Source organism: Aethalodelphis obliquidens, unplaced genomic scaffold, assembly GCF_003676395.1.
Source record: "Aethalodelphis obliquidens isolate GAN/ISIS:26980383/991018 unplaced genomic scaffold, ASM367639v1 scaffold8, whole genome shotgun sequence".
NCBI classification, from domain to species: domain Eukaryota; kingdom Metazoa; phylum Chordata; class Mammalia; order Artiodactyla; family Delphinidae; genus Aethalodelphis; species Aethalodelphis obliquidens.
In genome coordinates, this window is record NW_020837952.1 from 3,494,627 (window position 1) to 3,516,395 (window position 21,769).

At 44.3% G+C, this 21,769-nt stretch overlaps 1 protein-coding gene across 1 annotated transcript in view; it reads left to right on the forward strand.

Annotated features, from left to right (window-relative positions):
• The window catches only part of SLC4A8 (solute carrier family 4 member 8), a 79,705-nt gene extending 57,942 nt beyond the window's left edge, over positions 1 to 21,763 (forward strand). Inside the window, exons 17-25 of the mRNA XM_027106316.1 lie at positions 657 to 770; positions 3,154 to 3,315; positions 4,222 to 4,473; positions 7,212 to 7,280; positions 10,657 to 10,830; positions 13,113 to 13,250; positions 14,396 to 14,487; positions 16,351 to 16,446; positions 17,592 to 21,763. Coding sequence (XP_026962117.1) covers positions 657 to 770; positions 3,154 to 3,315; positions 4,222 to 4,473; positions 7,212 to 7,280; positions 10,657 to 10,830; positions 13,113 to 13,250; positions 14,396 to 14,487; positions 16,351 to 16,446; positions 17,592 to 17,604 — 1,110 coding nt within the window. The 3' untranslated portion in view covers positions 17,605 to 21,763. The remainder of the gene's footprint in view (positions 1 to 656; positions 771 to 3,153; positions 3,316 to 4,221; positions 4,474 to 7,211; positions 7,281 to 10,656; positions 10,831 to 13,112; positions 13,251 to 14,395; positions 14,488 to 16,350; positions 16,447 to 17,591) is intronic.
• The last annotated feature ends 6 nt before the right edge of the window (positions 21,764 to 21,769 follow it).

Below are 21,769 nucleotides of genomic sequence, written 5' to 3' on the forward strand. Positions count from 1 at the left end.
CTTGCCCCGCGGCATGTGGGATCTTCCTGGACCAGGGCTCGAACCCGTGTCCCCTGCATTGGCAGGCAGATTCTTAACCACTGCGCCACCAGGGAAGTCCCTCCAGCAGCTTTAAATAAGGACAGGGGCAGGGTTAGGAGTCTGCTGCAGCTATAGAGACAAGAGTCGCTGGTGCCTTTGATCTGGGTGGAAGCCGTGGGGGCAGTGAGAAGGGCTCAGATTCTGGGCATGAGCTGAAGGCAGAGCCAACAGGACTTGCAGATGGACTCGATGTTGGGTCTGAGAGAGAAGAGGAGTGGTGCTGCTGTGAGGTTCTCGGCTGGCACAGCTGGACCTTGCTGGTCCCAGGAAATCTTATCCCAAGTTCTCAGAACTATTCTCTAAATGCTTGGCCTAGATGCTCTAAACAGAACTCCTCAGAGTTTGGAGTGGGTTCCAGTAGAGTTTGTCAGAGGATTCATTCTCCCCCGTCCTATCCACACTTCGGGGATGAATTTGGGCATGTTAACAGTGTCCTGTTGTTTAAAAATGCTTGTATTAATTGAACCATAAAATTAAAGCATTCTTCTGAGGATGTTTAAGCCTTTTACAACACCTGAGTCTTTTCTATCATATTTAACCTACTGAAACACGTCTCCAATCCTTTCTTGTGCCAGGTCCGCTCCACGGTGAGTGACTTTGCTGTTTTCCTCACTATCTTCACAATGGTGATTGTTGATTTTTTGATTGGAATCCCATCACCAAAGCTTCAAGTTCCCAGTGTGTTCAAGGTAAACAGATCTCAGGCTACTTGATGCCCTTACGGAGTTTCATAGAATCTGGTCCCAAGTTATTTCAGAGGCCTTTCCCCATCCTGATCATGAATTGTGTAGTCCTCTAAACCTGAACGTTGCTCTCCTGCCTCACCATTCAGAAAAGCAAACTCCTCAGGCTTGGCCGAGTTCAAGTCAGAAAAGTCAGAACATCTAACGTTGTTTAATGAGTGAAAATTATTATTTATTTTCATTAATGCTACTTATTGTTTTTAATATGTGAAGATTTAAAACAATGGAATATGTGTATTTACATAAATATATGCCAGAGACTGTGGAAATATGAGTCTCTGGAACACGTCCGGTTAACAGCACTTCACTGAGCATCAGCTGTATAAGGGTATCAGGAAGGATGAAAAGGCTCTTTGCCGGCCTCGGTCCCGCCCCTCAGGAATCTTGCCCTACGAGGAGGTGAGCTGGCCCAGGAGCTTCATTCTCAGTCTAGGGCCCCCACCAGACTAATCGTGACATCACTTCAACCCTCATCCATTGTTTGTATATCTCTCTATAATCTATACTGTTTATCCAAAAACCAATACAAAAAAGTAAAACAAATGATCAAAACATGGGGACTCCAAATCTATTTCAATTTGGGGGCACTAACTGAGTAAACTGAGAAGATGGAAGAGCTGAGCTCAGTTCCGTAGGTCCCCGCAGGGTGGAGAGGAGAGAAAACCTGGGCGTCCTCAGGGACCAGAGAGGAACCAGGAGAGGAGAGAATGGGGGAGGCTGGGGAGGAGGAGGGAACTGGAACGTAGGCCTTTATCTTGTAAACACCCGGCACAGTTGGCCTTGTCTTCCCTTTCTCTCTCTCGCTCTCTCTGAAGTAGGCCTGGTTAAAAATACCTTTTTCCATATTGCTTGAAAATTTTAAATTTTATTTTGTTGAATTCACTGAAATGCCACCAGTTAGAAATTGATGGATTAAAAAACACCCTCTTTAAAAATATATACGTCCTAGAATATGGCATTCTCACCTTTGTGTGAACGAGTGCAGTCAGCTTTTTCTCTAATACCTGGCTGAGGTTGACCCTGCGGGAGGAATGGATTTTGTGTAAAAATAACTAATCTGGGAGCATTAAGAAGTCCCTGGAAATGTTCCCTGATGGGTAGGCTTAAGACAGTCAGAAGACACTGAATTTCTGGGACATCTGGGAAGAAGGCCTCTGCGAGGTAGGAGAGACGAGAGGGGAGATGGGAGAATGTCAAAGAAAGTGTTCCTCATTGGCAGGCCTCACTTTCAGGAAGCAGAGAAGAAATTTTCTTCCTTCTTCTCTTCCCTATTACACCACATGGCCGCCAGTGGCCAAGACCCAATCTGAAGGCTAGTACTAGTACTGATGGGGTAATGTCAGTCAGGGTTTAATAAGTTTTTGTGTTGACCTAACAATTTACCTACCACTTAGAACATTGTTACTAAGGAAACACAGATTCTGTAAACTTTCGGAACCTAAGCTATTCATAATTTGGGACTTGGTGACATTATTGAAGAGTGTTTGAATCCTAGAGTCATAACCCATATGGAACCAAATACTTTGGATGTGATAGTCTTTGCTTTGTTCATTGAGTTTTGGTGAATTCTGGGCCCATTTGTACCCCTGGCCTTTTATCCTCCATCACTACTCGCCAAACAAAGTGAACTTTTCTTCCTCAGAGTACCTTAGCATTTTTTTGAGATCTAGGAGAGTTTAGGAATTTTACAAACACCCAAATAAGGTTGATGAACAGTAGTCTTACAGGGACATCAGAGAGAGTCCTAGATCACACAAGTCCCCAAGCTCAGCAGTCTTGGGCTCCTTTCTCAAGTCTCTAGTGCCTGGACCCCTGTTTCACTGCTGATGGGAGGAGGTCCTTGGACCAGTCCCCTGAAATTCCATGTAACTGGTTCTATGTTGCCTTTATTTGTTCTGTAGACATACATTATACGGCTTCTGGAGGGGAGCAGTGAGGAGGATAATCAAAGTTATTTATATTTGTCTTTGGAAGTCATTAAGTTCTTTTTTGACAACAGATTTTGTTGTTAATTATATTTTACTTGGGCTAATGTTGAGATAAAGTCACTTTTTCTGTACACAGGGGTTTGGAGAGTAGGGGAAGGAAGTGAAGTAGTAATGAATATTCCATAAGAAGTTGACAGTTGGGGACCGAGTCTTTCAAAAGGGGATTTGGAACAAGGCCATAGATTTCCTGTGTTTCATGCTTTTTTTTTTTTTTTTTTTTTTTAATAAGGATTCTCATTCAGGAATAGAAAGAATTGTGCTTGTTGTGATTCAGTTTGATCTGTTTTGCCCTAATGACTATAGTTAACTTGAAATACAGAAATCTTGTTTTTTCCCTTTAGCCAACACGGGATGATCGAGGCTGGATTATTAGTCCCATTGGCCCCAATCCCTGGTGGACTGTGATAGCTGCAATTATCCCAGCTCTTCTCTGCACTATCTTGATATTCATGGACCAGCAGATCACAGCTGTCATCATTAACAGGAAGGAACACAAGCTCAAGGTAACAAGAAGTTCTGACCTAGGACTCATAACGGCAGCCTATTATATTTTTTAAAAATTTAGGGTAAGCCTGTTTAGGTCAGGAACTGTAGAACCTGGATAAAATCAGTCATGGGAGGAGCTCATATGGGGTTTCCAGGGGTTTCCAATCCCTCCATTAATGACAAAGATTGGTTTGGAGATGAAACTAGGGTAGAGCATGATTGTATGATGTGAAGGAAGCTTGGAGTCCATTACTCTTCTCTCAAACCTGTGAGGGAGGTGGGTGGGCAGAATTCCTGGTGGTCCCCACGTAGCCACATGGTCTGGGTCGGGCTTAGGTTCCTGATGTTCAGGTCAGGGCTTGGGCCGCTGTTTCCCAGAAACAGGTATTCTCTCATTGATGTCCATTATCGAGGTTTCCAGACTGAACCTTGAGCCCAAGGATTCTGGGAGGTAGGGTTGGTGCCAGTACATTTATTAGTGAGAGGCTTCATGCCTCATCTCTATTCCTTTCTTCCCTAGAGTAGGCAGCATCCGTATTTGGCAAGGAATGGGGAGGGTTTGTGGGAACCTGTTTATCTCCGACTCCTGTAGGGTCTACCCTCTAGAATGGTCAAGATGTGGCTTGGTCTCTGCTTACTCTGTCAAGAAAGGATGAATCTTTGGATATGTGAGACTCAGGGTGAGATCTGGGGGCACTTGAATAAAAATCGGATATTGGCATGTGTAAGACCAGCTAAGGTTTCTCTTTCTTCTCTGTTCCCTCCACACCAGGAGGGGCTGGAAGACTCTGCTGGAATCTCTGGACCCCTTCCTTCTTATCCATACACTCCTTCCTGCTTTGGGCCTGAGACTCTTAGCTCACTGTCCTATGTCCCACTACAGCCAGCCCACTGATGGTGACGGAGACTCTGTTTCCCCACAGAAAGGATGTGGCTACCACCTGGACCTGCTGATGGTGGCCGTCATGCTGGGTGTCTGCTCCGTCATGGGCCTGCCCTGGTTTGTGGCTGCAACTGTCCTGTCCATCACACATGTGAACAGCCTCAAACTGGAATCTGAGTGCTCTGCCCCTGGAGAACAGCCCAAATTCTTGGGTATCCGAGAACAGAGAGTAACAGGCCTTATGATCTTTGTGCTGATGGGCTGCTCAGTCTTCATGACAGCTATATTAAAGGTAACCGTTCATTCATTCATTAGGTAAATACTGAGTGCCTGATTTGTGCCAGGAATTCTGTTAGGTGCTGGGAATACAGCACTACGGCAAACAGATACACGTACAAATACCTGCCCTGAAGGAATTTATTCTAGTGGTATAAGACAGATAAGATGTAGTTAAGAAAGTTAGTTAAGAAAGCAAACACGGTAATTACAGAATATGATGTGTGATAAAAGGAAATATATGGTACTCTCTGTAGTACTATAGAGAATTAAGGGGAGATGTTTTAGTTACTATGGTCAGAGAAGGCCTCTCTAAGGAGATGGTATTTGAGATGAGATGGAGCCAGCCATGCCATGGGTGGTGGGAGAGGGCGTGGGGGAAGGGAGAAAAGCAGTCTAGACAGGCCCTGAGGAGGGAAATGGTGATATGTGTTCTAGGAGATACCAGGGCTCAAGGGTGTTGAGTTAAGGCAAGAGCATTGAGATGAGATTGAAGAGTGGGCAGGGGCAGATCACGCAGGGCCTCGCTGACACTGGTAAAGGTAACCTTTGAAGGGTTTTAACAGGAGAGGGACATGATCCATTTAGGATTTTAAAAAGATCTCTCTGGCTGATATCTAGAGAATATGCTTTTAGGGTTGAGGAAAAATAGAGGCAGAGAGACTGGTGAGTCTATTATAGGTGAGAGAGGATGGTGGCTTGGATGAGGAAGTTGGTAGTAGGGATGCATAGATATCTCAGAGGAGATCCAAAGGTCCTGCTGGTCGACTGGATATGGAATGGGGTGAGGAAAATGGAAGCATCAAAATGCCTGCTAGGTTTCTGACTTGACCATCTGTGTGGAGAGTGATGGCATTTAAGAGGGAGAAGACTGTTATGAAGGAGGAAGTGATTTTATAAGGGGTGGGCGTGGTCAGATTTGAGTGAGATGTCTGGGAGGCATCTGAGTGAAGAGGCTAGAGGAGGCTTCTGGGCTAAAAATATAAATGTGGGAGTCAACAGCACATCGGTGGTATTGAAAGCCAAAAGAGTGGATGAGGGAGAAAGGTAGATATAAAAGAGGAGGACTAGAGAGAAGAGCAGAGTCTAAGGAGAGCCGATATTTCGAAGTTGGGTAGAGGAGGAGATAGCAACAGAGGCTCAGAGGAGCTGCTGGCGGCGGAGGAGGGACACCAGCAGGCTGTGATGTCAGGGAAGCCAAGCAAGGGGAGTGATTGGTCAGAAGCTGTCTGGAAAGATGAAGACTAAATCCAGGCCATTGGGTTTGGCAACATGGAGGCCTAACGGGACTTGACAAGAGCAGATTCATTGGAACAATAGAGCAGAAGCCGAATGACGGGCCGGAGAGTAAATAGGTGGTGAGGAAGTAAAGGGCATGTGGGCAGACAACTCTTTCAAGAGGTTTTTTTCTGTGAAGTGGAACAGAAAAATGGGCAGTGGCTGGTGTGACATGTGGGGTGAAAAGAGGATTTTTGGACAGATGGAGCCACCTTGAAAATGAGAAAAAAATTTTTTTTGTGGGTGTAAGACCTGCATCTGGGAAAAATAGAATCAAAAGGAAAGCTCTATCTGCAAGCCCCAACCATTCCGGAGCACTTACTTATCTCCTTTGCTTCCTTCTCCTTCTTTTTGTTGAATTGTCAACCACCTCAGCCTGCACTGCAAATGCTATTTAAGGGTGAGAAGTGGGAGAGGAGGGAAAGGATTCTGAACCATCTTCCTGTCCCCTTACCTTCCACTTAATCTTGCCACCTCTCCTCATGGCCCTGCCCCCTTCTACTCTCTGTCCCCAGCCCTAGGTGCCTCTGGTCCAGGTGCCATCTGCAGGAGCCCAAAGGTCGCTGCTCCTCTGGGAATGTAACCATGAAGGCCTGGTGGTGGGCACTGCCTGGCCTTCCTGTAACTGTCTCAGGGGGATTCTTTTAGGAAACCATTCAATAGTTCTTCCAACCAGGTTAGCACCAAATTGAGATGTCTACTCACTCTAGAGCTGGAGCAACGTAAAATCCAATGGGGATTTTCTGGTTCAAAGAAGAATTACGTTTGAGAATGTTCTTTAGCCTCAGAATAAAAGCAAGTCGAGTTGAGTCTTTGCAAAAAGACTTTCCTTGCCTTGGTTCCATAGGCCTCATTACTCTACCTCATAGAGTTGCTCTGAAAATTACCTAGATTGATATAATGTGGTAAGTATGTATAGTCAAGTGCAGTAGAGTAATGTTGATATTTCTCCCCAAATTATTCCTTCTCTGTTAAGATAACCTCCCTACTCCTGCCCTCAAGTCTCTGGTTAGTAAAAAAGCAAATGTTATTAGTCTATATTAAAATACACCAAATCCCTGAGGAGATGATTCTGCGATTAGAAAAGATTTAAAACGTTTCAGTTCCGTAAAAGAGATGTGTGTGTGTGTGCGTGTGCGTGTGTGTGCGTGTGCGTGTGTGTGTGTGTGCGCGCCCATTTCCCTGGAGGAGGAAGAGCCAGATGGGGAGAAGAAGATGTGAGACCTATGATTTAACCAGGACCAAATTACGCTTACGTGTAATCATTTCATTTCCGAACAAAATGATATTTTATCATTGTCAGCGTCTGTTTTTGCTTCTACTTCTAAGTCACGTAAAGGCAGCAGAAACGAATGCAGCATCTATGCAGTGATTTTGTGACTTGGCTTCGTTCTTGGAGATTTGGAAGTTTATATAATCTTGAGTGTGCTATGATACCAAATTTAATTTCTGGCCTTTCTGCCCTTTCGTCTTCAGTTTATCCCGATGCCGGTACTCTACGGAGTTTTCCTCTACATGGGAGTGTCTTCACTACAGGGAATTCAGGTATTGCATGGTTCAGCCAGGCAGTGTCTTCTCTTGGTGAGCTCACCTGTCCTGACCAGGGAAAGACAGCCTCCCTAGGGGAGCACAAAGCAGTTCTTGAGAAACCGTTTCCTAGTCTTGCTGCTTCAGCTATTTTAGACATTTCTTTGGGCACTGGGCAAAATAGGGTCATGTTGGCATGAGTGCACAGAGACTTTCAGGGTGGCCTGATTCAACGTCATGGTTCCAGTCGTTCGTCAGTTATTCAACAGACAATCATCAGGCACGTATTAAACACATTTTGTCAGATGCTGGTAAACTTAGGTCTGAAAGGTTGGTCAAGAATTAAACTGGCTTCCACACATGGACAACACTAGGTTTAGTGCCAGGCTAAAGTGTGAGGCAGGGGGGCGGGTTTAACTGGGGGTACATTGGTGAAGAGATTGGGGAGTCGTGGGAGCTGCTCCAGGTAAGCAGGTATTACTTCCTGTCACACTCTGCCTTCTCCCATATATCAACTCATTCCTCTGAGTCCTTTGAACAGAGAGAATCAGGAGGTAACTTGGGTACCCAGATAATTTGATAATTTAGCCACTTCTTATACTGGTGGCTCGTTCCTCTTTGTTATTTTACAATGTCTGGTGGTCACTGTTGTGCACTGAGTTCTCATGTGACTTTGGGCAGGTTATTTATTTATTTAAAATTAATTTTTATTGGAGTAGAGTTGCTTTACAATGTTGTGTTAGTTTCTGCTGTACAGCAAAGTGAATCAGCTATATGTATAAATATATCCACTCTTTTTTAGATTTCCTTCCCATTTAGGTCATCCCAGATCACTGAGTAGAGTTCCCTGTGCTCTACAGTAGGTTCTCATTAGTTATCTGTTTTATACGTAGTAGTGCATATATGTCAATCCCAATCTCCCATTTCATCCTACCCCGCCACCCCTGGTAACCATAAGTTTGTTCTCTACATCTGTGACTCTATTTCTGCTTTGGAAATAAGTTCATCTATACCATTTTTCTAGATTCCATATATAAGCGATATTATACAATATTTGTTTTTCTCTTTCTGACTTACTTCACTCTGTGTGACAGTCTCTAGGTCCATCCACATCTCTGCCAATGGCACTGTTTTGTTCCTTTTTATGGCTGAGTAATATTCCATTGTATATATATACCACATCTTCTTTATCCATTCCTCTGTCAATGGACATTTAGGATGCTTCCATGTCCTGGCTGTTGTAAATAGTGCTGCAATGAACATCGGGGTGCATGCATCCTTTTGAATTATGGTTTTCTCCAGATATATGCCTAGGAGTAGGATTGCTCGGTCACATGGTAGCTCTATTTTTAGTTGTTTTTTTTTTCTGGTATGCGGGCCTCTCACTGTTGTGGCCTCTCCTGTTGCAGAGCCTAGGCTCCGGACACGCAGGCTCCGGACACGCAGGCCCAGCGGCCATGGCTCACGGGCCCAGCCGCGCCGTGGCATGTGGGATCCTCCTGGACCAGGGCATGAACCCGTGTCCCCTGCATCGGCAGGCGGACTCAACCACTGCGCCACCAGGGAAGCCCTATTGTTTTTAGATTTTTTGATGACGGCCATTCTGACCGGTGTGAGGTGATACCTCATTGTAGGTTTGATTTGCATTTCTCTAATAATTTGTGATGTTGAGCATTTTTTCATGTGCCTCTTGGCCATCTATATGTCTTCTTTGGTGAAATCTCTATTTAGGTCTTCCGCCCATTTTTTGATTGGGTTGTTTGTTTTTTTGATATTGAGCTGCATGAGCTATTTGTATATTTTGGAGATTAATCCCTTCTCAGTCGCTTCATTTGCAAATATTTTCTCTCATTTTGAGGGTTATCTTTTCGTTTTGTTTATAGTTTCCTTTGCTGTGCAAAAGCTTTTAATTAGGTCCCATTTATTTATTTTTGTTTTTATTTTCATTACTCTAGGTGGTGGATTGAAAAAGATCTTGCTGTGATTTATGTCAAAGAGTGTTCTGCCTATAATTTCCTCTAAGAGCTTTATAGTATGTGGCCTTACATTTAGGTCTTTAATCCATTTTGAGTTTATTTTTGTGTATGGTGTCAGGGAGTGTTCTAATTTCATTCTTTTATATGTAGCTGTCCAGTTTTCCCAGCACCACTTATGAAGAGACTGTCTTTTCTCTATTGTATACTCTTGCCTCCTTTGTCACGGATTAGGTGGCCACAGGTGCGTGGGTTTATCTCTGGACTTTCTATCCTGTTCTGTCTGATCTATATTTCTATTTTTTGTGCCAGTACAGTACTGTCTTGTTCATTGTAGCTTTGTAGTATAGTCTGAAGTCAGGGAGCCTGATTCCTCCAACTCCTGGGCAGGTTATTTAATCTCTCTGGGTCTCTGTTTTCCTTTTTATAATATAAGATGGTCATTTTTTTCTATATCCAGAATGTTATGAGATTTCATTTTTTTAAAATAAATTTATTTATTTATTTATTCTTGGCTGAGTTGTGTCTTTGTTGCTGTGTGCAGGCTTCTCATTGTGGTGGCTTCTCTTGTTGTGGAGCACAGGTTCTAGGCAGGTGGGCTTCAGTGGTTGCGGCTTGTGGGCTCTAGAGCGCAGGCTCAGTAGTTGTGGCACATGGGGTTAGTTGCTCCGCAGCATGTGGGATCTTCCTGGACCAGGGCTTGACCCTGTGTCCCCTACATTGGCAGTGGATTCTTAACCACTGCGCCACCAGGGAAGCCCCATGAGATTTCATTTTATCTTTTTACTTTTTAAAAAATATATATATATTTTGAACATTTTATTTATTTATTTGGTTGCACCAAGTCTTAGTTGTGGCAGGTGGGCTCCTTAGTTGTAGCTTACCGGCTCCTTAGTTGAGGCACGTGGGCTCCTCAGTTGTGGCACACAGACTTTTTAGTTGCGGCATGCATGTGAGATATAGTTCCCTGGCCAGGGATCAAACCTGGGTCCCCTGCATTGGGAGTGCAGAGTCTTAACCACTGTGCCACCAGGGAAGTCCCTATCTTTTTACTTTAAATAATCAGTAAAAAGCTCCAAACTCCTCAAAGAACAAATAAGAGATTTGGTCTTTTAAGCAGAAAGATACCACTGCTTATTTTGTTTTCAACACTCCCTGAGAAAGATCTCTCTCAGGAGCTAGAGTGTGGGAGAGGAGAGAGAAAGCTAAACCCAGAATTAGAAGAGATAGGTTCAGATTTTGACTCTGTCACTTACCAACCTTGGTCAAATTACCTGTTCTCTTTGAGATTCAGTTTCCCCTTCTGTCAGGTAGAAACGGTATTACCCACCTTTCGGAGCAGGTGATATTAAGAGATATGAATGGGATTAACGAGGCCCAGAGAAACCACCTGAAAATAAATGCCAGTTCCCTCCTTTCAGTTCTTTGATCGTCTGAAGCTCTTTGGGATGCCTGCAAAGCACCAGCCAGACTTCATCTACCTTCGGCACGTGCCGCTGCGCAAAGTGCACCTCTTCACCCTCATCCAGCTGACCTGCCTCATCCTGCTTTGGGTCATCAAGGCATCTCCAGCTGCCATTGTCTTTCCAATGATGGTGAGTTTAAAAGGTATTATTCTTTATTTTAAAAAATAGTGATAAAATATACATAACGTAAAACTTCCCATCTTCACTATATTTAAGTGTACAGCTCAGTGGCATTAAGTACATTCACAGTGTTTGCGTAGCCATCACCACCATCCACCTCCAGAAGGTCTTTCATCTTGCAGAACTGACACTCTGTACCGATGAAACAATAACTCCCCATTTCTCCCTCCCCTCAGTCCCTGGAAACCACCATTCTAGTTTCTGTCTCTGTGAATTTGACTCCTCTAGTTACCTCATGTGAGTGGAATTGCAGTATTTTTCCTTTTGTGACTGTCTTGTTTCGCTTAGCATAACGTCTTCAAGGTTCATCCATGTTGTGGCATGGTGGGGTTTTTTGGATAACAGCCATCCTAATGGGTGTGAGTTGGTATCTCATTGTGGTTTTGATTTCCCTAATAATTAGTGATGTTGAGCATCTTTTCATGTGCTTATTGGCTATTTGTATATCATCTTCGGAGAAATGTCTATTCAAGTCCTTTGCCCATTTTAAAATAAAGTGGTATGTTTTTTTGTTGTTGAGTTTTAGGAGTTCTCTATATATTCTGGATATTAATCCTTTATTGATGGTGAGTTTTTGTTTTTTGGTTGGTCTTTGCAGGAGCAGCATTATTTTGAGGTCCTTGAGGTGTGGAAGCATGTGTGTCGTAGTTTACTATGTTTACTTTCAAGGCTACTAGTCTGCCTGTCTGTCTGTCTGAATTTCTTTCTCTCTCTCTGTCTTTCTCTCATATATCTGACATGGAGAGGACTCTTCATGTTTGCAGTAACTTGCATATTACCTCAAAGCAATATGGTTCCTATTTAGAATTTACTGCAATCAGAAGTGTCTATAGTGGTGGAAATGCACCATTTCAAGCCACTGGGAAAGAGGAAGAGGTTGGTCTAGCACTGATAAGTGACTGGGACATCCTTGCCTCTTTTCTAACTGAAGCAAGTGCTTTGGAAAGGAGACGAGGAAAGCTGAACTGTGTGGTTCAGCAACAGGTGACAACCTGTTTTCTAAAACTAGGGTGATGATGAAATTCTTGCCACCTGACCACCTCACTGTTCCATCTTGTCCTCTTGAGGCCTTCCTGTCTCTGGCTCACTCTGTGTCATGAGGATGCTGAGATTTCAGTGGACTCTTTGAAAGTTACCCAAAGGGTGGGCCTCAGAAGGGAAAAGCCAATGAGGGTAATGTCTGGTACTCATTTAGTTACTTTTGAACTCTGTCTTACTGGGAGAATATTCAAGGGTGAGGAATCTTCGGGGTCCTTTTCCCCTAATCTCCTAGATATATACCCTCCTGATGGGTGTCTCAATTTTGTCAGAATACATGTAGGGTTCTGCATTTGGGTGTTATGTTCAGGGCTTGAGTGTTTGGTTAAAGAAATAGCAAATTCCTGGCAACTCCTGGAAGGGATACTATGAATTTTGGCTTTATTGGGAAAATAGTCATTGAAATTAGGGAGAAATGAATTTAATTAGCCTGATTTGCCCCATGCCTGGTCCAGTCACCAAATTTAGCTGGTGAATACCAGTCAGTCCAGGCAGGTCATTCTGGGTTATTATTGGTTCTCCTTTGGCTGAAATGGCCCTCATGGGGAGAAAGTGGAGCAGCAGTTGAGATCCCTGGTCGTTTCCATGGAGGAAATTAGCTGTCAGATTTTAGGTGAGTCACTTTCTCTCCCTGGGCCTCAGTTTCCTCATTTATAAAATGAGTGTCAAGCCAGGCCAGAGGGCAGAGACAAAAATCGCTCGAGATCCATGCCGCAGGCATAAAGCAAGGATTTTGTGAGTAAATGTGTAGGCAGAGGATCAGAGGAAATCCAGACGGTCCTTCAAGGCCCTCTCACCCCCTGGTGACCCCTGGCCCCACCAAAGCCATCTCCTGCAGAGGTTCGCCACCCCCAGGCTGCCTGGTAGCCCTTCCTGCTGGCCTCAAGCCAGGGGAAGGCAGCTCTTAGGGCCATCTGCCGATGAAGGGTTCCTCTTTTCAATAAAGGAATTAAGTTAGTTCAGTTAGGGCATCAGTAAGTTGTAGGATTGTTATGATGAGAGTTAAATAAACTATTGTATAGAAAACACTTAACTTAGTATCTGGTTCAGAGAGCCTCGATAAAGGCAAATATTACGATTATTACGAGTTTGATTCTGCTTGACATGTTCTAGTCTGCTGTGAAAATAAGACTGCTTTTAAACTCCAGGGAGGAAATGAGCCCCCCTAATTCACTTTCTTTATTTTTCTTCAGGTTTTGGCCCTGGTCTTTGTCAGGAAAGTCATGGATCTCTGTTTCTCTAAGCGGGAGCTGAGCTGGTTAGATGATCTCATGCCGGAAAGCAAAAAGAAGAAGTTGGATGATGCCAAAAAGAAGGCCAAGGAGGAAGAGGTCATAGTTCTTGCACCAACTGCAGACTTTGGGGCAGCTTCAAATTACAGAACATAGGAAGGGCCACATGAAAAGTCAGCATGTCTCGAATCCCAAGGGTTATATTTAGGAGTGGGGAAGATTACTCCAAAGATATTCTTAGCAGATGTCTGTCCTTCATCGTCAGATTTGATAACCGGTTGTTTTCCCTCTGTTTGTCTACAGTCTACTCATCAGGTTCACACTTAGAGTATGAACATGGAATCCGCTCTTATTATCAGATCAAATGGTTCATGTTCTCCCAAAGGTCTAATTTGACAAGTATAAAAAACCTACTGTTTTCCAAGAGTATTTGTCACGTACCTAACTGCAGATGTTGCTGTGGTTCACAAAGATAACTTGCATAGGACTTTCTGTCCTTCCTCATTTCCCTCAGCACTTGGCATCTGCCATTCACACAATGGACCTTCAATCAATGGCCTATACGTGCAAAGAATGGATGTGTAGCAAAATGAAAATACCAGGCCAAGAATGAGCCTGAAAGTATTTCCAAATACAGTTAGTGCCTGAAATAGTGTCCTTTGAAATTCTTTTTTTTTTTTTTCTTTTGTGGTACGTGGGCCTCTCACTGTTGTGGCCTCTCCCGTTGCGGAGCACAGGCTCCGGACGCGCAGGCTCAGCGGCCATGGCTCACGGGTCCAGCCGCTCCGCGGCATGTGGGATCTTCCCGGACCAGGGCATGAACCCGTGTCCTCTGCATCGGCAGGCGGACTCTCAACCACTGTGCCACCAGGGAAGCCCCCCCTCCTGTCTTTTTTGTCTTTGACATACAGGGTTTCCTGCCATTTAGATTTTACTAAATATAACTTTTGGTATCATTTAACATGTTCTCTGTCTCCTATGTTTCCAGTAAATTGGTGGTTGTATCTAAAGGTTTACTCAGATTCAGGTTCTTTTTTTTTTTGTTTTAAATACTATTCCATAGGTACAGATATTGGGTTGTCTCTCTTTTTGTGGTGAGACAGATCTATGAAAGAACATAATTATACTTACTTATAATAAATGGAGAGAAAATCAGGTAGAAATTATGGTGATTGAAAAATGGGCTGGTGTAGACTTTTGGTTTCATTTGATCCAAGATAAAGTAATGTCTCCTTTTCTTGCAGGAGGCTGAGAAAATGTTAGAAATGGGGGGAGACAAGTTCCCCTTAGAGAGCAGGAAGTTACTAAGTAGTCCTGGAAAGAACAACAGTTTCAGGTAAAACTCCCCCAGCCCCAAGGAGCTGACTGTTTTGGTGGTTGTGTAAATGTTCTGGCTCTGTGATGGGGGCTGTGTCACAAATGCAGCTGCTGGTATAAACAGCCAAACATTCAGCCTCCCGGTTCCAGCCTGTGAAAACACCTTTTCTTTCCCGGTTTTCTGAGGGCCTGCCATGCATTGGGCACTATGCCAGGTGCTGGGAATCACAGGAGGACAGAGCTACGGGAGCCCATGTGCTCCCCAAACCAGTGGTCCTTCTGTCTCTCTCTGCCACCTTCCAAAGGTGAACAGGATGTAGTCTTTGCTTCTCAGCCTGGTGGGCATGAAATTCCCATGCTTAGGCAAGCCGTTGGGGGCTGGGCAGAGACAGCCCCTTCCAGCTTGGCTCATGGTGGCTGCAGTCCTGGGAGCCAAGGGGGAACCGAACTGGGATTCCCCAAATTCCTTACTTCTGCCAGCGATCTTAGCCCTTTGGTGTATTAAACCTGTTGCTCACCACAAATCACAGGAAGCTAAACTGGTCCATTTGCGGTTTCATTCCTGGTGTTTTGTTTCCGCTTTGGAAGAGGAACACAGAAGCTGAAAGAAGCTCAGAGGTGGAGAGGGTACAGAAAAGGAAGAGAGAGGGGATCTGGGTTATCTAGATGCTAGATAATTTACTGCTGAGTTATTGAATTGATTGTGGTTTATACTGAGGGGGAGATGAGGAAAGTCTTTTCTTTGGTTATTTAGTTATTTATGACAACTAAAAATAGTATATATTTAAGGTGTGCAACATTATATATATATATGTGTAAAATGATTACTACAATTAAACTAACAACATACCCATCACTTACTATACTTACCATTCTTTTTTGTGTGTAGTGAGAACACTTGAGATCTACTTTCTTAGCAAATTTCAAGTGTACAATACATTATTATTAACTATAGTCACCATGCCTTACATTGTCTGCAGAACTTACTCATAACTGAAAGTTTGTACCCTTTGATCAATAGCTCCCCTTTTCTCCCACCCCCCAGCCTCTGGTAGCCACCATTCTCCTCTCCGTTGCTATGAGTTCAATTTTTTTTAACTTACCCCAAAGAAGTGGAATCTTTGATCTTTAAGAAACTTTCTATAAGTTGTCAGGGAAGGAGCCATAGGCTTTGCATTCTCTACGGCAAGACAGGAATCATGTTCCTTCTCTAGCAGATGCTGCCTCCCCTCTTGGCCTTTTAGAAGGAGAGTCTGGCATGTGGAAAAGTTTAGAGTACTGGCGGGGGCGGTGGGGGGGGGGTGGGTCTAGGAGACCAAGGACTGGATTCAAGGTCTTGATTCTCCACTTACTGACGTCTGACCTTGGACAGTCTCTTAACCCTATGAGCTTTGGTTTCTACACGTTAAAAATGAGGACGTTAATAATCTCTGATACTGTGAGAGTTAAGATAATATATTGTAACAGTCCTTTGTAAACTCCAAATGGAAAAGATCTGGCCATGTAAACGAGAAAATAAACAGAGTGCTTAGCACCGTGCCTGGCACACAGCAAGCGCTCACTAAGTGGTAGCTCCTGATGTTGCCACTTCTGGCCTCATAGCGCTGTCACCAGCATCCCCAGAGGGGCCCTTCAAAGGAGAGCAGAACTGTGGGGGCAGGGCTGGCCGCTGGCCGGCACCCCTGCCCAGGCCTCAGCTCTGACTCACGGGCCACCTTGCTTCTCGACATTCCGACCATCTGGTTCCCAGTGCTCCCGAGAGCTGTGAGACAAGCTCCCTCACGCCTCATCTTTTCCCTTCTGGTGGGTAGTGGGTATCATAGACTGAGATGTAGACCTTATTTGTATGTCTGACATTGACTGTCCTAAGCATTGATTTCAGATGTGACCCCTCTGAGATTAATATATCTGATGAAATGCCTAAAACCACAGTCTGGAAAGCTCTCAGTATGAACTCTGGAAACACAAAGGAAAAGAGGTATAATTGCCGATTTTTATTTCTGACTTTTAAAACTAGCAGTCATGTTGAAAGTAAAATATGTTTTAGTTGTAAAGTTGAATTTATCCATGAATAGCACATGTAGCATTGTTGCTAACCCCACAGAATAGCTATAAACCTAAGAAAAGGAAAAATGTTTTCTAACCATTTGAGCAGATACGCTGGTTTGAGCTGCCCATTTACCCAGGCCCAAAGTCAGGATGGAATTATTTTGGAATGTAAATTTGCTTTATCTGTTTTGTTCCCTTAATCCTCTTTCTAGTTCCCATTTCAAAATCTGTAGAGCATCTCTTTGGTTCTTGCAACCACACAAACTGGAAAATCCTTAAAATATTTGGGTAGTGTTGATAGTATTGATACAGACTTTAACCTATTTAACTTATTCCGTAATGAGAATTATTGTCAAGGAAAGATTTTGAAATATTAAATTGTAACCGTTTTCTTATTTTGGAAACTAAATTCTGAGTATTGTTTGTCAGTAGCATAGATCAATTTTTAATCTGGTTAATGAAAAAAATGGAAAGACTTGAGGCATTTTTGCTTACATTGAAGTAGGCTGTGTACTCAAATTACATGAATAATTTGGTCCAAACACTAAGTCATCAGATAACCGAAGGTAAAATCTTAGGTCTTATTAAAGGCAACTTTTCTAGTTAAAAAAAAAAAAAAAAAAAGCAGTAGCCTAGGTTAGGAGACTTGGCTTAGCTGTTAATTCCATGTGTAACCTGGCAGACCACTGTTTCTGGTACTCGGTTTATTCAGTTGTGAAATGGGGGTAATAATAACTGTCTCACTCATAAGGCTGCTCTGAGGAGAAACTGATGTGCTTTGGAAAGCCACAGCCACCAGTGGGTGGTAGTGATGGGCTATTTCATCAAATGGGTTAAAAGAAATCTGTACTGAATGTGAGTGAAATATAGAATCTTGTTTCCTTCAGAGGAAAATCCAGGCAGCTGTCGAAATGTATAACGCACACGGTTATTTTTAGTTGAGAACTAGTCTCCTTGTAAATGAACTTAAAATACAGCCAGATCGAAATTGTGTTGACATCTTCAAAGTATTGTGTTAAAATCAGGAATGAATCATGTGTTCCTTTTTCGTCTAATTGTAACACTTTTATTCAGTCTCTTCAACTAAAAGTCTTTGCTGGGATGGAGGATGTGGGCCGTGAGGTGCCACAGGGAAGTTCTGGTTACAGAGAAGATGACGAGTGTCTCAGAGAAGAAGCGAGCCCGAGTCTGGCCCTGTCCTTGGTCCTGTCGAAGCCACGCGAGCATTCAGTTATTGGTGGTGTGCGTCGGAGGGCACCGCCTGGTATGAGTGTGGAAGCAGAAGACCACCTCCCGTTGGTACTTCTCCTCTTCCTTCTCTTTCTCTTCAGAACTGCCACCACCGAAGACCCAGCTTCCCATTTGCCAGACATTTCCTCCGAAACCCTCTGCTGGCCTGCTGAGCCGTAGGGATCTATTCTGCCACTGAGGATTTCCTCGGTGAGGTCCCTCTTGCTCAAGGACAGGGTGAGGAAGTAGGAGGAGAGCAGAGAGGAAAAGGAAGCCCCTCCAGTCCCATAGTGGCCGCAGGCTCCTGGGCAGCCCCGGGCCTTGGTCTGGTTGCCTGCTCTGGGGGATGCTGGCGAGACCCAGAGGCCACCAGGAGGGTCTGCTCGTAGGAGGGTCAGCCCTGGGCCTTGGCAGTGCTCACCACCCCAGCCAGAAGATGCCTCTGGCCTGGTGCGTCTTCATCGCTCCCTAGCAGCAGTCTGCATAACTCAGCAAGAACCTTGGATGATGAAAGGGCCAAGGGGGACATTGAAGTTGCTTAGCTCAGACAGGGAAAGGCCTGGGGGAAAATCAGTGATGGCGAGTGAGGATGAACAGCTTCTCCTAACTCCACTGATAGGGTAAGAGAACAAGCTTCAGTGGCTACAGAAGGAATTAGTTTAGACACCAGGAAGGACTTCCTAGCCTGAAGATTTGTCATAGTGTCTGCTTTCTAGATATCTGGGAAAGGTTTGACTGTAGTCGTTTGTGAGTAGAAAAGGAGATAAGGTGTTCTTAATTGGCCATGTTGTGGAAACATCCATGTCCTGCTGCTGTCTCTTGAGGACACACTCTGATTCCATTCCTGGAGAGATCCAAGTGCTTACGTAATGTCTCCTTAGCTGCCTTAGTAGCAAACCATCACCAACTCAATGGACCAGACCACCTTCATCATCCTGGATTTTTTTGTTGACAGATGTTCTGACTTTCAGATGTAAAAAGCCACATTGGGAAATGAACTGTAAGTGGTGAAATTAATTTTGTTATTTAGTTTAAAACTATATTTATAGTTTCTGTCTCCTCTTCTCTTTTGCAATGAATATCGAGGGTTTGGGCTCCATTGTGTATAGACTTTCCCTTCCTTTGTGCACAGAATGTGACTAGCAAGCATGTCGGTACCCAGGGGATCTGATCAGTTCAGTTTCCCTCCTGGAAAATATTTGTACGGTGGGACCGTCCGTCGGTGTGCTCTCCTTTCATAGGTGAAGAGTTGGCTACGTTACTTTATTGAATTTTGCATTCCTTAGACTCATAAATATATTCAGGTAGTCTTACTCTAAGGACCTTTGATACTGAAGGAATCCTGCCTTTTTCCTATTTCCCTATCTCTTAGAGTCAGTCCTTTTAATACACAGATGATTTTCAAAATACTTAACAACTGGTACAGAATGGGCACCAACCACTCAGAACGGATGCCTGCTGTAAACAAGCAGTATGTATGGCCATGCCAGTGCCTATTGGCTGAACGTCACGGGGCTTTCAACTATTAAAATGACATTCCTTTGAATTGTGGGTATTGTTCCTGGCTTGTCTGATTTCTACTCACAAGGCTGTTTCAGGGACAGCCTCGGCATCCTTTCATATGCTGCAGACAGGAACAGGCATGCTTCTTTGAACTATATGGGCATTAAAATCTTTGAGAGCCAAAGCTTCACATTTTATCACTTTAGGATAAATGTAATATTGTACCCATCTACCTACCTAATTTAGAAAAATCATAAGGCAACCTGTCATTGGGAAAAGCTTTCCTGCTGACTTTCCCTGTCCCTCTCTGCTTCTGTGAGCTTTTTGCCTCCTTTTTCAACTTCTCTGTTCTCTGAGGACATCCACACACACCACCACCCCCACCGCTTTTCTTCCCCCATCTTGCCCCGCCCATCTTTTCCTGCCACTTCTGTATAGGGAGGGTGGTGACCGCTTCACCTGTTCCCCTGGCCTCGGCGTGGCGATGAGGAATACGGCAGGGAAGAGTCCATCATGCAACAGAACTACGTGGCAGAGTCACTCAGAAAAACCTCTCTACTCACACACTGACGTCTTGTGATGCCCTGTGCTGGCAGGCTTCCTGAGAGTGGGGAGCCGGTCTTTGTTAACTCTGTGTAGTACGCTTCCTGAGCCAGACCCTCCCAGCTTACCGCGCCTTCGGAACGTTAGCTACTTTGGAAGGCTGTGCCAGTCTTTTTAGGCTATTAGATTTTCTTCAAACAACAGCCAGCCTCGTTTGTGCTACATCTCAGTGGTAGGAACCATTCCCTACTCTTCCTCTCTTATCTTTCCCGAGTCCCACCCATCCCTCAGCCCCAGTCCTGGCTGCTTCCCTGCTCAGTGGCTGGTGACTATGGGTTGCAGAGTCAAGTGGGGGGTGGGGTGTTTAGGGTAGGAGACTGGGACTGGTGGTGGAGCATCAGCCACGTGTATGTACCTGTGTGTGTATGCACGTGTGTCTGCCAACAAGTGAGAGTGTATCCATGAGATTTCATTGCTGCTGCTAAACAACCTCGTGCACCTGAGCTGTGGGGACATCAAAAGAATATGGTCATTCTCCCTTCTAGCGCTTCCCCTCTCTAGTCTGATAGAATTGCCTGAGGGCAAATACAGGTAGATTAGTCTTAGAAAAAGGTGTTTAAGCTCAACATTAATGAGACACTGATTTAGGGGTAGAAAGCAGGTAGTTAGGTAATTCCCATGCCCAGGCTTGCTTGGGCCAGAGAAGTAGTCCACCTCTTTTCTGACAAGGGTAAATTCAGGAGGCGTTTGAGTGTTGGCAGGGCAATGCCTGATAGGCTAGCAGTGTAGAGGAGGAAGGGAGGGAGGCCGGAGATTTAAGAAAATGATGGTGAGTGGACTCTTGCTTCTAAACAGAAGAACTGGCATCACTAAGTGGGTGGGTTACGTCCTAGCCCATGACTTACGGAAGGGGTTGGTTTAGATAGGAGGTGAAGGCCAGCAGAAATATGCTGTGAAATTGCTCAGCACGTCTGGTTGCAGGAAATGCAGGCTAGTTCTCTGTAGCTGTATATGATTTCAAACTTCTGATAATGGGATTGTCAAGAGAGCTGGTCTTTACTGCACACAGCTCCTATCCCCCTTCTCCTTGTTGGTATAAATTTGCCTTTGGGGTAGAGAACCATATATTTTCAAAAGATGTTATAAATGTTGCTATTTCTATTTGTCTGAGATGTGTCTGGCTTTTAAATTAGTCATAAATGTTTGATAAAAATCTGGCATATGCTAAGTCTTAGGTTTTGTTGACATATCAGGCTGACAAGAGGTCAGACCTTCAGAGGTCTCTGGTTTGGGGAATCTGGTTTCCGGTCATTCAAAAAAACACAATTCCCAGTTCGACTTTATTTTCTACCTACTCAGTGCTCTAGTCTTCTCTCTTAATAGAGGAATCAGTAATTCTCCCTGCAGCTTCTCTGTCAACTTCAATGTCCACGTTTGGAGTCTCCACATTTTCCTGATGCGTAGGAGAAGGCTTGAGCCCGGGGCCCGTGGCTTTCATTTTAACCAGCGTCAGACATGCTATTAAGTATGTTCTCTCTGCTACTTAATCAGCTTCTCTAAGTGTCTTCTTTTGCTGGAGAGTTAGTGCCACCTTCTTACACCTTCCTCAGACTTCTCAGGTTCCCAAGCCATATCCTGGCAGGACATTCAACATGCATCGGATGTTCTCAGGCTTCTTGACTTTCTTTTGGTTGTAGCTGCCAGGACTCCTAAGGTAGAAATCCTTCCTGTCGGCCCTGACTGGCCAAATGAGACAGCGTCTAAGCTCTTTCCCCTTGTACTGACTCAGCTTTTTCACATACTCCTTCCCGTCCTTTCTGCCTTTTCCTCAGTCTGTCAAGTTTTCCTTGGAGGGAAGAAGTTCTTGGTCAGAGGTCCTAACCACCACGGCCAGTTAGGGCTGGTGAGAGGGGGAGGAGGCTGGACGGTTCTGGGGCTCCTCAAAAAGGTGAGACTTACGGTTATTTGCCTTATTT